The sequence below is a fragment of the Caloenas nicobarica genome, chromosome 12 (genome assembly GCF_036013445.1).
Source record: "Caloenas nicobarica isolate bCalNic1 chromosome 12, bCalNic1.hap1, whole genome shotgun sequence".
Lineage (NCBI taxonomy): Eukaryota > Metazoa > Chordata > Aves > Columbiformes > Columbidae > Caloenas > Caloenas nicobarica.
In genome coordinates, this window is record NC_088256.1 from 957,709 (window position 1) to 971,824 (window position 14,116).

At 50.4% G+C, this 14,116-nt stretch overlaps 1 protein-coding gene across 2 annotated transcripts in view; it reads right to left on the reverse strand.

Moving 5' to 3' along the window:
• Positions 1-14,116, reverse strand: part of BCORL1 (BCL6 corepressor like 1) — a 27,933-nt gene continuing 13,817 nt past the window's right edge. For both annotated transcript variants that reach the window (XM_065643214.1, XM_065643216.1), the window contains exons 5-14: positions 13,830-13,995; positions 13,504-13,584; positions 12,944-13,357; positions 10,396-10,625; positions 10,077-10,283; positions 9,819-9,985; positions 9,493-9,638; positions 8,476-8,553; positions 3,657-3,810; positions 1-1,496 (exon numbers count right to left, since the gene is read on the reverse strand). In XM_065643214.1, the coding sequence (XP_065499286.1) occupies positions 1,220-1,496; positions 3,657-3,810; positions 8,476-8,553; positions 9,493-9,638; positions 9,819-9,985; positions 10,077-10,283; positions 10,396-10,625; positions 12,944-13,357; positions 13,504-13,584; positions 13,830-13,995 (1,920 nt within the window). In that variant the 3' untranslated portion in view covers positions 1-1,219. The remainder of the gene's footprint in view (positions 1,497-3,656; positions 3,811-8,475; positions 8,554-9,492; positions 9,639-9,818; positions 9,986-10,076; positions 10,284-10,395; positions 10,626-12,943; positions 13,358-13,503; positions 13,585-13,829; positions 13,996-14,116) is intronic.

The following is a 14,116-nucleotide window of genomic DNA, read 5'->3' on the forward strand; positions in this document are numbered from 1 at the left end:
TACACACCCAAAGGCAAAAAACCCTCGGCTTAAACAAGGTGCTGCCTGGCCCCCAGGAGGCGGGGGCAGGCGGCTGGGAGCCTAAGGGGAAGGGGTAACACCTGCCCTGGCTGGGAAGAAACACAACACAAAATAAAAACAAACCAACAAAAAATCCCACCCAACACTCCTGCTGCGGAGCAGGGGAGAGCCAGAAAACCCAAGATTGTCCCGTCCTCAGTCCTGTTAGCACCTGGATAAGAAAACTGGACCATCTCCCGGGAGCGGAGCAGCACTGCCCAGCGCCCACTCTCTCCCAGAGAGCTGCTCCTGGTGACACAGGAGGGGCACAGGAAGCAGGGCCAGGCCGAGTGGACACTGCACGAGGCAAGGAGGGGGCTGCCACAGTGGCAAGAGACCCTGGGATGGGGGGATGAGCTGCCAGGAAGCATGGGGTACACCTGGGGGCCGCGGGCTGCACCCACCCGTGCGACGGTGCCAGGGAGTGGGAGCAACAGCAGGAATGAGATGGAGGAAGAAGCTGGTGAGAGGCTGAAGCAACAGGGCTGGCTCTCGGCCGGCGGGTGAGCACCTTCGGCAGAAGCCAGCTCTAAAGCTCAGGGAAGGGACAGCCCCCAGGCTCTCAACGGAGGTGCGAGAGCCCAGCCCTCGGGGGCTGTGTCCCCCAGGGGCTGCAGCTCGGGGGGTGGCTGTTCCAGGGGAGTGCTGGCCACGGGGACTGGTGGAGAGTGACCAGGGGAAGTCCTCATCCCCTAGCCCAGAGCTCACCATCACAGTGATACAGACTCAGCAAAACAAAGGAAACATTACAAATTAAATACTAATTAAATAAATACTATGGAAGACGCTGGGAGGGGGAGGGCAAACAGAGGCGCAGTTCCACGGGTCAGGTGGGGAGGGGCAGCGGCACCCACCACCCCTCGCTTTGGCAGAGCCGGAGCCACCACTGCCCCGCAAGCTCCGGCTCACGAAGCCCCATGGAGAGGGCTTCATTGCCCAATGTAGCTGGATGGGGCTGACGACTGTAACTGCTGCTGCTCGTCGCGAAGGGACCCTGGGAAGTCCTTGGAGGCAAGGGTCCTCTCTCCCCAGCTGAAGGAGGCCCTGAGGAGAGGAGGACTGGCTGGCCAAAGCCTCAGGTCCCTGCTGCTGGCGCTGAGACGGCTGCTTCCCATTGGTCCTTATTATTGCCTTGTGATGCAGGGAGCAATCTGCCCCGTCAGCTGCTCCAGGCCTGGTACTCCACTGCTGAACCCAGCAGCTGCAGCAGCTCGGGCTCATAGCACACCAGCTCCACTGTCTCTGCGCTGCCCTGCCCTGGCTCAGGGCTCTCCTGCACCTCCTCCTGCAACAGCACCTGGCTGAGAGAGACCTGGCGCTGGAACTCTGCCTTGGGCAGCGTGGCGATCTCCAGGTGCGGGAAGCGTGCCTGGAATATGCGGGAGGACAGCTTCAGCCGCTTGAGCACGTCAGAGAAGAGGAACCAGTTGCAGGGCCTGCAAGGACGGCAAGAGGACGGCACGTTACGGGTAGAGGGGTCTGCAGGCAAGAGACCTTGCCCAACTCAGCAGCTCCCAGCTGCCTGCACGCTGGCCCTCCCCTCAACACAATGCTGCCGGTGAGGTCCAGGCACTATTCTCCATGTGGTCCTCCTCCTCTGGGTCTGGACAGACCACACATACAGGACCTAGGCTCAGAGATGTCCCTGGGTTTGATCACTGCTTTGCAGGTTGCATCTTTTTAAACCACTCAAAGCAAGAGGAGGACATCAGTGTTAAAATTACACCTTCAGAGGTATCCTGGCAGCATCCTCACCCAGCGATAAGCCACAGCAGGGGATCTATTTCCCACCGGTCATTTCTCCTGGGTGCTGTCCACATCCCTCTGGATGGGCAGAAATCAGCAGGCACGGAAGTTCACTAAACAGAAAAGTAGCTGCCTCTCCCAAGTCGCCGTTCTCTCTCCTGCTGCCCGAGCAAACGCAATAGCCACGGTGTGACAGGAGGTGGAGAAGGGAGGATGGCTCCAGTGCTGTGACCTGATTTAGCCTTCCCTATGATGGAGGGGAAAGAGTCTACTCAGAGCCATCAGTGCGAGCTGCTGCTGACCATGGCTGGGGAAAAATGGGGCTAGGAGCAACATCAGAGGGAGGAGAGAGAGGGGACAGAGGGAGGAGAAAACGGGTTCAAAGAGGAGAAAGGTGGGAGAGAGGAGGAGAAGAGAGGGAGGAGAGGGGGAGGAGAAAGGGAGGAGGGGCAGGAGGGCGAAGAAAGCAGGGAGAGAGCAGGGACAGAGCGGGGGGTTCCTGCCAGGCAGGCACAGGGACACCTCACACAGCAGAACCATCTGGCCACGCAGGGGATGGCACGGGGAGACCTCTGACAACCCCTCCTGCCCACTGGGGACAGACAGTCTGTCCCAAGGGACCCAGCGGGGCTTCCCTGGCCCTCGCACAGCCCAAGCTCTGCAGCAACATGAGCAGCAGGGCCCTGAGTGCTGCACATCTCCAGACACTGACCGTGCTCCTGCAAGGCCCTGCCTTTAACTCAGCATCTCTTAATCCTGATTTGAAGGACAATAACCACCTAAGATACACCCTGAGGAGCTGAAATGACCAACGTGCTGCCATCTCTGAGCGGGATGACAGGGCTGTGCTCACCCGTGGGACAGAACAACTGGCACCAGACAGCCAACACAAAACCAACCATCTTTCTGACTTTACCTGTGCTGCTTCTTGGTTTTGTTTTAAAACAAAGTCCTTTCTTAAACCAAAGGGATCTTTCCTTGCTTGGTTCCCTCATGTATAGTCCCTCAGTCTGTCTCCTCTTTTCATTAACTCCAGAGAAGAAGACCAAGGAAATGCGGACTGAAGGACTTCACAGGCTTTGTGCTGTGCCAGCCATCAGCCCATGAATCCCAGGCTGGGACTTTTCTAAGGATGTCTACGCCATGGGAGTGCCCATCTCAGTGAGTGTCCCCCAGGTTCCTCCACAGTCACTGGAGAGCTGATCAGTTGTGCCCAGCGATTCATCACAGCTTGACGTTCATTCCTGCCCTTGCTGACAAGTCTTTGCTGACTGCAACAAGAGGCCAAGGTGACCTCAGAGGTCACCTCTGAGAGTTGGTCAAACAAATTCCGTCTTACTCTGAATCTTTCACCTGCTCCTCTGACTCAGAGCTTACATAGTGTGGTTTCTACCCTCATATTTTTCTAAAAAAGAGTCTATGCAGTGCCTCATTATGAGATGGTGTATGATGGGGAGTGTGCCATGAGGCGCATGTTACTGCTTCAGCAGCAGCAATCTGCTCCTCCTGGGGAAGCTGCAACAGCCACATTCCTCTGTGTCTCTACCCACAGAACAGGTATAGAGGTATCTTCCCCCTTGGAGGAATGCTCTGAGATCTACAGGACACAAATGCAACTCTCTGTGTCTGCCTCCTTAGCATGCAGTCAGCTGGGGCTCCCAAAGTTTCTCAGGCAGGCATGAATTTTCCCAATATGAACATCACATGTTCTCCCTCACCTGGAGGGCAGCCTGAGGCTTTATTGCACTGCTGCCATGCTCAGGAGCTCAAGGGCTCTGTCCTGTGAGTTCCCCCTCCAGCCCAGCATTAATGTCACCCAAATGCTCCCTGCTCCAGGAAAATATACTCACCCCCGAGAGACTGACACTTGGAGGTTATAGCTGGGAAGCAGCGGCTTGTCTGAGAACTCAAACATGAAGTTGTCTGCTTCTTGCTCCTCTTCCTCCTTGTCCGAACTTTCTGGAGGGTTGAGCAGAAGATCATATCCAATGCTATCTTTCCCCTCTGCAATAAGCAAAACAGGTGTTGGCATTGCTCACAGTTTCACATCAGCCAATGTTCATCACTCCCTGGGGAACAGCTACCACTGCAACCTCACATGCACCTTCCCACAGTGTCACAGCAACAGTAAAACACAAGTCCCAGGGGCTCCTCCTGCTCTCCCTCCTTCCAGCTTCTTGCCTCAGAGAAACTCCAAGTGAGCGCTGGCTTCTCCACACAGCGAGACTCCCCTCAGTGACCGGGTTAGGTAGAAAGAACATCTTATGTCATAGCACCAACCTTCGGGTTTACACTCATCCGGCACGTGAGGCGAGGCACTGCTTACTTGCAAAATGAGCCACTGCGCCTGGCAGCCTTTTCTTGGGTCAACAACAGGCTGACGCCAGACTCTCCCTGAAACGGCCTCAGCCCCCTCTCCTTTGCCTGCACAGCTGTGCCCAGCCTGGAAGAACCCGTGCCAGGGAGGAAGGAGGTGGATGTCCGAGATGCTTTGCCTGTACGGATCCTATAAAGGAAGGTGCTGCACTCTGCCTCTCCACTCAGATCCCGCTCCCGATGACTGTCAGCAGGTTACTAGAGGGGTGTGCCAGCAACCGTGTCTAAATAAGGACTGCAAGGCTGTGCCGCCAAACTGTGCAGCAGATCTAGAGACTAATACAACCAAACCACAAGAAGCGCGACTTCAGAGAACTGACCCCACAGATTTCTGGCATAAAGCTGCTGTTCCAGGAGGTATCTGAGATCCAGCAGGATTTGCTTCTATTGAAGATGGAGAATAGCCCACTTAATCCATAAACCACTTAAAGACAGCTAAATTTACTATTCACCAATCTGAAAAGCATCTGTTGAAAAAGAGTTTGCTGCCTGCATTTTATTATTAAGAGGTATGAATAGTTTTGGTTTTTCAGAGTGTTTTTGTCCTGCTGAGATAATGCAGCATAACTCAAAAAACTTCCAGAAAACAGAGTTTAGATTCTACAGAGACAAGTCAGATCAAATGTGCTGGTGAGCAAATAAACCAATCATGCAAAAGTTCAACACCACACACAAGAGAAAAGGCTGCAAAAAAATCTTACGGTGTGCTGGCATGAGAAAGCTCCAGGCACCACACTGCTCTATGAATAAACGCAGCACCCGGCAAGAAAAGTTATTTTAATAGAGAAACAATAGCAGACGATAGGAGACATAGGCTTAAACAGGGTCTCAGGAAAAAAATGAAATAATTTCTTAGTCCTGCCAAGGAAAAAGAAAAATCACTAATAAACAGAAAAAGAAGGTGCTTAAATCTTCAAAACTTTTTGTAGGACAAAAATAAGTGACATGAATGTCAGTCCGATATCACTGCTAGGCAAGCTCAGATGCCATCACTGAAAAAACTCAAATTTCTTGAGCAACAATTCAATGCATTTAATGTGGCAACAATATGGTCCAATGTCTATCCTGAAAACTCTTCTCACTCAGTCCTGTCCATCAGCCTGAGTGAAGGCTGCGACAAGAACAGGAACATCCTGTACCACCAGAGAGTAACCGGGAGACAATCAGGCACAACAATGCTAGTCCCAGGTATAGAACAAAAGCCCAGAGTGGGACTTTTTATCTGGAACTACAGCAGCATGAAGTGCAAGACGCTGATGACTTTACCATATTCAGACCTCAGAGATCCCACACCCTGGCTTCTCTCATTATCTTCTGGCCCCCAGAGATTTGCAGACCTAAAGGGAAACATTAGACAACATTCCTGCCTCAAAGAATAGAAACAGATCAAGCAGGGGCTTGGGATTTCTCCTCCTCCCTGAGGGACATGTCATGTTTTGTGCTTCAGCTGGTGGATCTGATGGAAGGGGAAACTTTGAAGGACGGAGCCACTGAAGGAGGAGAACTGTTTTCTCCTGAGGTGGTTTGCTGCCTGTGACACCTGGGAACAGCTCAGTTACCCTGGTGCAGAAGCAGGTACTTCCCTGCCCTGGGGAGTATCTGCTCTTGGGGTCCAGAGGTCACTGCTGAAGGTAACTGAGCCAAAAGGGCCCATTTCAGAACATTCAGTAAACATCACTGCAAAGAAGCCAGCCCCATGTCTCAGGTTGGGGCATCTTGCTCTTCCTTGCTGACTCACAAGGTCCTGCAGTGGCGCCTGGAAAAGCACAGGTGACAGCACAGGTCTAACTGCCTTTTCACAACTGCTGTAAGCTGATCTAGGTGTGGATGAAAAGAAAGGTCCCTTTCTGTGCCCGCTGAAAACAGACCTGGCAGGATAAAGGATTACTTCCCAGCTGGTTAGTTCCTTGCTGTGGCCTGTCATGCAGCCTCCCAAAGGCAGCATCAAGGGCAGCACCAGGAACACTCCATGCAGAGGGGCGGAAGGAGGAGCAGTGTGTCTGACCCTCTCACAGCACTGTGGTGGTGCTTCAGCTTGGGATCTCTGCTGTCCTCTCTCCAAGCCAGAGACAGAAATATCCCACAAGGAACACCAAAGCCACAGCATTTCAGAACGTTTTGTGTAGCTGACATTTCCCCAGGGATCATCACTCATGTCTAGGAGGAACCTACCTTCTCCCAAATGCTGTGCAGGGGTACCTGTTAAAGTCTGAAGCACCTGAGATGCAAGCATCAGCCTAATGAACACTGGAAGGATCTTTCCACCGCAGCAAGGACGAAATGAAGTTTCTAGGGAAGGGTACAGGCAGATCAATGCTGGATTTGTCAGGCTTGTTGACTGACTTCAGGTAGCAGAGGAGAGAAAGAAGACAAGACCTGGCAGATGGCACCATGTGAATGACAGAGACCCAGCAGAGACACATCCACAGTGGCCAGGATTTAGTGTGAAATCCCACTTGAAGAGGTAGGATGTGTTTAACAGAGAAGGTAGTATTTTTCCACCCTCAAATGAGCAAATACTCTGAAAAGCTCAACTAAGGTCCAGGGGAAGGAAAAGAAGTGCAGTCCCCAGCAGTCCCTGTGGAGACTTTCTATGTGTTAGCCAAGTGTCTAAGCAAGGCCCTGTGAGCAGTGAACTCCCATCCCTGACTGCATCCCAATACACATCATCCTCCTAAGAAACACCAAAAGAGTTGGTGATGGTTTGCCTACTGAAAAAAAAACAATCCCTTTCTTTTTGCCTACAGAGACAGAGAACAGAAATGTGGGAAGATGTGATGCAAGATAAGATTTTTCAAGATAAGCTGAGGGATAGGGAAATGGAAGAACTGAAACAAGCAGTTAATTTGAACCAAACACAGCTGGCTTCTTTTTCCAAGATATACCCATTTCATTTCAAGCATTAGGGTATACGAGAAACAAGATGGCACATTACTAAATTATTTCCATGTGGCAGTGGGTCTCCTAGAGGGTATGAGAATTGGCAGTCTACAATCCCGTGCTAGGATCTTCAAGAGACACTGATGAACAAGACAAAAGCAGATGCTAGAACTCAAGCACATAAGCTCCCTCAGTAACCAAGAACTCAGCTGTAGCAACCAAAGAGAGCCAAAGTCTCCTACCCACAAAGCCACACACAATTTTCCTTCCTTGTTTACCAGAGAAATCTAAGTGGGAATCAGCAATAAATAAAATGGGTAATATCTTTAGGTTAAAAATATTACAGTCAAAGAATAGCTATTTTTCTTGTGGTAAAGAGGCTTCTTAAAGGATTGTGATAGCTTCAAGAGTCAGAAATCCAGAGGAAGGAGGCTGTGGTTTGAAGAGTTTCCTTGGCATGCCTGAGGAGCAAAAGCCTACAAACAAAGTGTTTTTAGGAGTACAGAATTTCTTCTATTCTGAAATGAAGAGACATCTGGATCCTCCAAGGATAAGTCCTCTACCAAGGGTAAGTCCTCTACCAAGACCACCCTTCCATATGTATCTGATTTTTTTCATTTCTAGAAGGATGTTGGAAATGACAGAGGTAAGCAACTAAAATCAACAGCCTTTTAGTTTGCCAGCTTAAATAACCCAAGTCTTTATGAAGGGCTTGAGAGTGCTGATCTACTGCCTCAGAAGTAGTTGGGAGGCACTCTGCAGTTTGCCACAGGCCCATGGCTAGATCCAGCACATCTTCATTCACGGACCCTGAGGGAACTGAAGCAACACAGTAAACAATTTGTGGACCTTGTGCCTGTATCATTTCAAGAAAACTTCTAAGCTGATAACCACAACTTTTAGGAAGTGACAGTAAAAGGTACAAGTCGTGACTCCACTGGGAAATGTCTGGCCTTGCCCAGAAGACCTCCCTCTGATGAACGCCTCCCCTCCAAAGCAGAGGACAGGGATGGACAGTTCCAGGAACTTTGAAGTTCAAGACTTCTACACCTTGAAGTAATAAGTATGTCCTCTGCCTTCCTTGGTCTTACCTTGATGACTGGTTAGCAAGACAGCAGCAAGAACTGCTACAAGAATAACATGCTCCAGGACCAAAGACAAAGGAACCACCAGCAGCACTTGGAATCTCGTCTTGCGCACTGCGTTCAGCTTGCTTGGAGGGATCCATACATGCAGCTTCCCAAAGAAAAAGTCCCTTTTCAGGAGCAACTCCCAGCATGTAACATTACAGCAAGATCTCCAAGATGTGAGTTGGGAGGGACGCGGACGGACCTCAGTGAAGGATGTGTCATTACCCAGCGTTACTTCTCTCTGCTCTGCTGCTGTAAATGAAATGGCACAGACCAAACTCACCTAGTACAGAGCTGCTGTAGAAGTCCCACGCTGTTCGAGGATCTCCATCAGTGCGCCCCTGGAGATCCGAAAGGTAATCTAAAGACAAAAAATTGAGAGGCTTAATGCTTATCTGCTGGTCAAAGCATGATCCTGGCATGCGTATCCATCAATCCTGGGTGAGCCACTTCACCCCTGCTGCTTTTTCCCACTTTGCAGTTAGGCATTACAGCAAAAGCTGAACCATAACTTGCAAGAAAGACACCCTCACTCAGAAGAGGACATGATCCCAGGCCTGAGAACATGAAATAGAACCTGAAAGGGGAAAACAACTGGCAGCACCAAGTGGGTTGGAAAGAAAGGGTCTTAAGGTTGTCTTGAGTTCAAAATTACATCCCCAACACCTGCGTGTATAGTTAAGCCTGGAGAGGCACAGACAGACAGCTGGCAAACAAGATTTTTTTCAACACTGGCCATCTTCTGCCTTGTATCTATCTGGGAACCACCGCTACTCTAGCCATTTCTTCCTTGCTGTTGTGGAGAAGCCACAACACTCATGTTGCTTCTACACAAACAGCGCAGAAAGCAGGCATGGGTCACTCTCAGCCAAAGGGATCCAAAATGGTCCTTTCTAACAATGGCAGGCAGACAGCACTTGGGCAGAGCTGTTTTCGAGTAGAAGGCATCATTACTTGTCAGTAAAAATATGTTCACTGAGGTATGCAGTAGAACCAGGGACTCTGGAACAGTGTCTCCAGCCCTCGTGCACAGCACTGTCTTTAGTTGTGTGACCACAGCATTGCTGTTTTCTTGTACCTCAAAGACTGAGAAGTGTCTTGCATCTTATTTGGAAAATGTTATATAATTCTGTAATTAAAGATCGGGTGGTAAAAACAGACATGCATGACAGAACAGAACTAACATTACTCCATCACCTGCTGATCAAGCACTTCTAAAACCAGTGATGCCCAGATTTGGTCCGGTATGCTGCCAGCCAGGAAGGATGGAAGCACTGCCACTCCTGGGCTTGGCACCTACCACAGAGGAAGCGCTTCATCACTTCGCTGGTGGCAAGCTTCACGGCTGTCTGCCCAGAGTACGTGGCCAGAGTGGGATCAGCACCATAGGAGAGTAGAAGCCACATGGTTTCCAGGTTGTCATTTGCTACTGCATCATGGACAGGCCTGCAAGGACAGAAGCATCGGCAGAAAAATAAGAGACTGGAAGAGGTCACAAAGCAAATGCTCTGTTTTGGGTTAAGATATATCTAGTGATGACCTACAGCTCATCCCGAAAAACACAACCTGCGCCCTGCCCCCACACTTCTCAGTGCTTCCCCTGATGTTCCCCTCTCGCTGGCTTGCCTTGTGCCATCCTGCGCACTGCAGTTCACGTTGGCACCATGCTCAAGCAGAATGTGGAGAATGTCGATCCAGCCTCGCGCACAAGCCTCATGCAGAGCCGTGTAGCCAGCGTTGTCACGATGGTTCACATCACTGCTCTTTTTCTGCAGGCAATACAGCACTACGTCCTACAGGAACAAGAGCATTGCAGGCCTGGTTACACACAAACCAAGACACGGCAGAGCAGGGGACAAAGCAGCAAAATGCACCAAAACTCACCTTGTAGCCCAGACGAGCTGCTCGCTGCAGAAGGGTCTCCCCTGCATTTTTGTTCACAATCAGTCGCCGAGCTCCAGGAGGAATGTTCTGGGTCACAGGCAATTCGGGGGAACTTGCTGAGCTGACCTGACGAGGCTTACAAAGTGTCCATAAGTCCTCGGGCTTCTTCAGAGGGCACATTTTGGGCTGGTTCCAGCAGCCTTTCCCCTGGAAAAGAAAGGAATACACCTCCTTGGCACATGTGGCCATGGTTTACTATCAGAAGGCCCCTTCTCTCTCTTCTCCCCATGAGTGTTCTGCTCATCAGCCCAAGCCATACCTTCCCCTCGTCACAGATCCCTGCCAGGTGTTTGGTTTTACATTTGCGTTTTCCTGATGGTTTCTCCAGCTCTTCTTGGACAGGAGAGCTGTCTGAGTGCTCCAGGAAGAAGCCATTCCGAAAGTCTGGGCGTCCTTGAGACTTTCGGGAGGATGGGGAAAGCCTGCTCCTCAGCCGTAGCTCTGTGCCTTTACACTGCACGGACTCCTTCTGCTTCCGGTACCTAAAATCTAAAGGAGAAATGAGAATGAGGAGCTTCTGTAGATACAGCACCAAACGCCAGCAACCCAGATCTCTGCCACCAGCAAAACAAACTGCCCATCTTTGATGGCTGCACATCCAGAAATCCAGACCACGGCAGAGGCACTGCAGTATGTAGAAGCAGAGTGAATACACAGACTCTCCCCATCAGGATGAACCCAGCACGGACACAAGAGGCCCAACTACAGACAGCCATCCTGGTCTGAAAAGACCAAGCCTACTGAGTGCTGGGGCTTGCACACAGCTGACCAAGGCTTTTCCTTAGGTCTGACGAGGAACCCAGTACAAAACAGTCCAGCTCCACAAGCTTCCCAGTAGTTTGGTAATTGCGTGCTGCCATGTGGTGTGCTTCCCTACCTGTGTGGCCAAGCAGGACTCACATGGGACACCTCTTAGAGAGATAGAAAATGCCCTTTAAGCTCTCTGTGCACAGTCATTGTTTTGCTGCCTACAAAACCAGACCCGGCTTTGCCCTCTCACTTCTTCTCCTTCAGTAGCACACTAAATTTTCAATTAATATTCCTGCAGGTAGGAAGTACCAGGATGCCTCAAGGGAAATCCAGTCTTCCTTGCACTATACAGAGCTACAGGGTTGCTCATTGCAGAGCCCTGTGCATTGTGCAAGGAGAGGCACTGTGCTTCCCTGAAATATAACGGCAACACCCCGTAGCAATGGCACAACGGCAATGGAAAAACAAAGTATGGAATGAGAAAGTAAAGCCCTGTGAACAAATAACCGCCCACGCTTCTGTGATGCCACACACCTCCCTCTGCACAGATGATCAGTACTGGAATAAAACAGGTTACAAAGGAATAGCCCTGTGCAGACCAAAGGACAGAGGAGGCATCTGTACACAGCTTTGCAGAGTCTGAGTCTTTCAAGCCTGGCTCTCTCCACAGCTTTGGGCACCTTGTTTGGGCACAAAGTCTTTGCTTCGTCTTTAGGTAAAGAGTTAGGAGATGCCCCAGTGGGTTAGTTCAAGGGATCACAAGGATAAACTCCAGGAACAAAACTTTAGGTCTGTTTGGGACTCTGCTGCATCCAGTACCAAGGCAGGTTTTGTAGATCTCCAGGAGCAGCATCTTCAGCTTCCACATCACGCTGAGACTCTACGTTCTCCACGTCAAGCACCACACATAACTTCCATTTATGTCTTGCTATTGCTAAAAAGCAGGAGCCATGGGTCTTACACAGAAAAATGGGTTTGGCCAAGATACCAAGATAGAACCATAAATAAAATCGAAGCAAGCATATCTCAAGTACTGTTGTGGTTTTTTCTGGTCTCCACATCTCAGGAAGAATGGAGTGGAAGTGGAAAAAGGCAACCAAAACAACTGAGGGGTGGAGAAGCTGCCCGACGAGAGAGGCCGGGACTCCTCAGTCTGGAGAGAAGATGGAGAAGGATGTGACCAAAATTTGCAAAAATCATAAAATGGTTATATTGGTTGAGTGAAGGAATCTTGTTCACCTACACCTGCAGCACAAGACTTATGGGCACTCACTGAAATGAACAAAGTAGAATGCACCAGGGTACGCCTGGGAGACATGGTCTGAGGCAGCAGTTCTGACTTCCCACCACACAGAACACAGCATTTGTTTTCAAGTTCATGCACAACTCTCAGGCTGTAATTAAGCAAAGTTTTAGCAATGATACTTGTCCAGAAGGCAGCACATGGCAATCACTAGCCTGCTTGCTGTTTTGGAAGTGATCACTGGACAGAGATTTCTGCTGGGCTGTCTGTAACACTGTCCTTGTCTTTTTTACAGCATTGTGACACTTTCACAACTAAGCCAGGGCAGTATGCAAGGACTTGAGATGCTCCTTCCTGGATATCCGATCCTTTCTGCCAATATGCAGGGGTTCTGTGTTCTAGAGCAAAGCTTTTAAAGCAGCCCATCATTGTAGCATTGATCACTACTCTCAGGGGCCCATGCTTGTCCGGAAATATTCCACTGTGCTACCTCATCTGATTCTCATTTTCTGACACCCTCTGTCTTGATCTGAAGGTAAGATCAGTATCTGATTAGCTACATAAGCTGCTGTTTCCTACTGCAAAATTCACTGTAAATATTTTTGAAAGAAGAGCTGATCAATTGAAACAGCCCAGGCTGTGGACATGAAGCCATTAATAATGATGGAGTTTCAACATTACACAGAAAAAAAACCAAAACAAAACATGGAACTCCCCCCGAAATCCCACACACAACCAAAAAAAAAAGCAACAAAACAAAAAATCCCCATGTTGGTCCCCAGTCTGGTACCAGAAACCCCTTCCCAGACTGTACCTGCTTTGGATTTTCGCCTCCTGTGGGGGTAGCCCACTCGCTCCTCCTCCCGCTCAGTCAAATATTCTCCTGTCTGGTATTTCTGACTTTTCTGTCGTCTCCTTTTCTTCCTTTTGATGTGGCTGTCATCTTCCTCCTCCTCGTTGGGCTCCCACAGCTGCCTGGGTGATTCCACTCTCCAGTGCAGCTCCCGGGTCCTCCTTGTGTAACAGCTGCTCCTCTCGGACAGAGACCTGTCCCTGGCCCTACGACTGTGATAGCGTGACATCCGGTGGGATTTTCGCAGCTTGCCACGTTTCAAGGATGTCTCTTCCTCCTCCTCTTCTTCCTGATCTTCCTCTAGCACCGGTAAAATCTCCTGAGCAGTCACATCGCACTCTTCCGTGACACCAGCAGAAGAGCCAGCAATACTTCCTGCAAGAAAGTGGGATTTCTAGCCAAGACTATCTACAAGAAAAACCCTGCAATGCAGGACAGCAGAGAGGGACAAGGCCACGTAAAAAAGGAAATGTTCACTGTCCACGCAGGACTCCCACCTGGGTCCCCTGGCACTGACTCACCCGACTGACTTCGTGTCCGGCTGCTCAGCACCACCGGAATGAAATCCCGGAAGTTGTTCTTGGGCTTCTTCTCAGGGTAACCTGTGGGGAAAACTGAGCCTTGAGAAAACATGCCACAGATCTGTGCACTCACGTCTGCTGGCCTGAGAAAGGCAGTCCAGCATCACGACGCAGCTCTGTTTTGGATCCCAATCTGCTACGGGAAGCCACCAGCTCCAGAGGCTGTTCAGCTTCAGGAGAGCAGTGGTTTGGGCCCAGGGGCATCAGGGTGACAGGAGCCGCTGCAGCCTGACCCTGCAAGAACATATTGCCATTCACAAGAGTACCTTCCTCATGGCTGTCCCCGCGGTGTGCTGGAGATGGGAACTCCATCTTTGCTGGCCTCCTGCGCTTACGCTTTACCCTGAGGCTGTTGTGATCTTTCACTGGTCCCAGGCTGGCTTGGCCTTCTTGCTTGCTGAGTTCACGTGGGTTGTCGTGGTGTTTTCGCCACTGTGAATGCAGGACACAGACCAAAGCTTGAGCTGCTGACTGACTGAGCTGGAGTAGCAATGGAGAAGGGACAAAACGCTGTCCTCTACTCATCATGCTGGTGCCCTCCAGCATTTTCAAC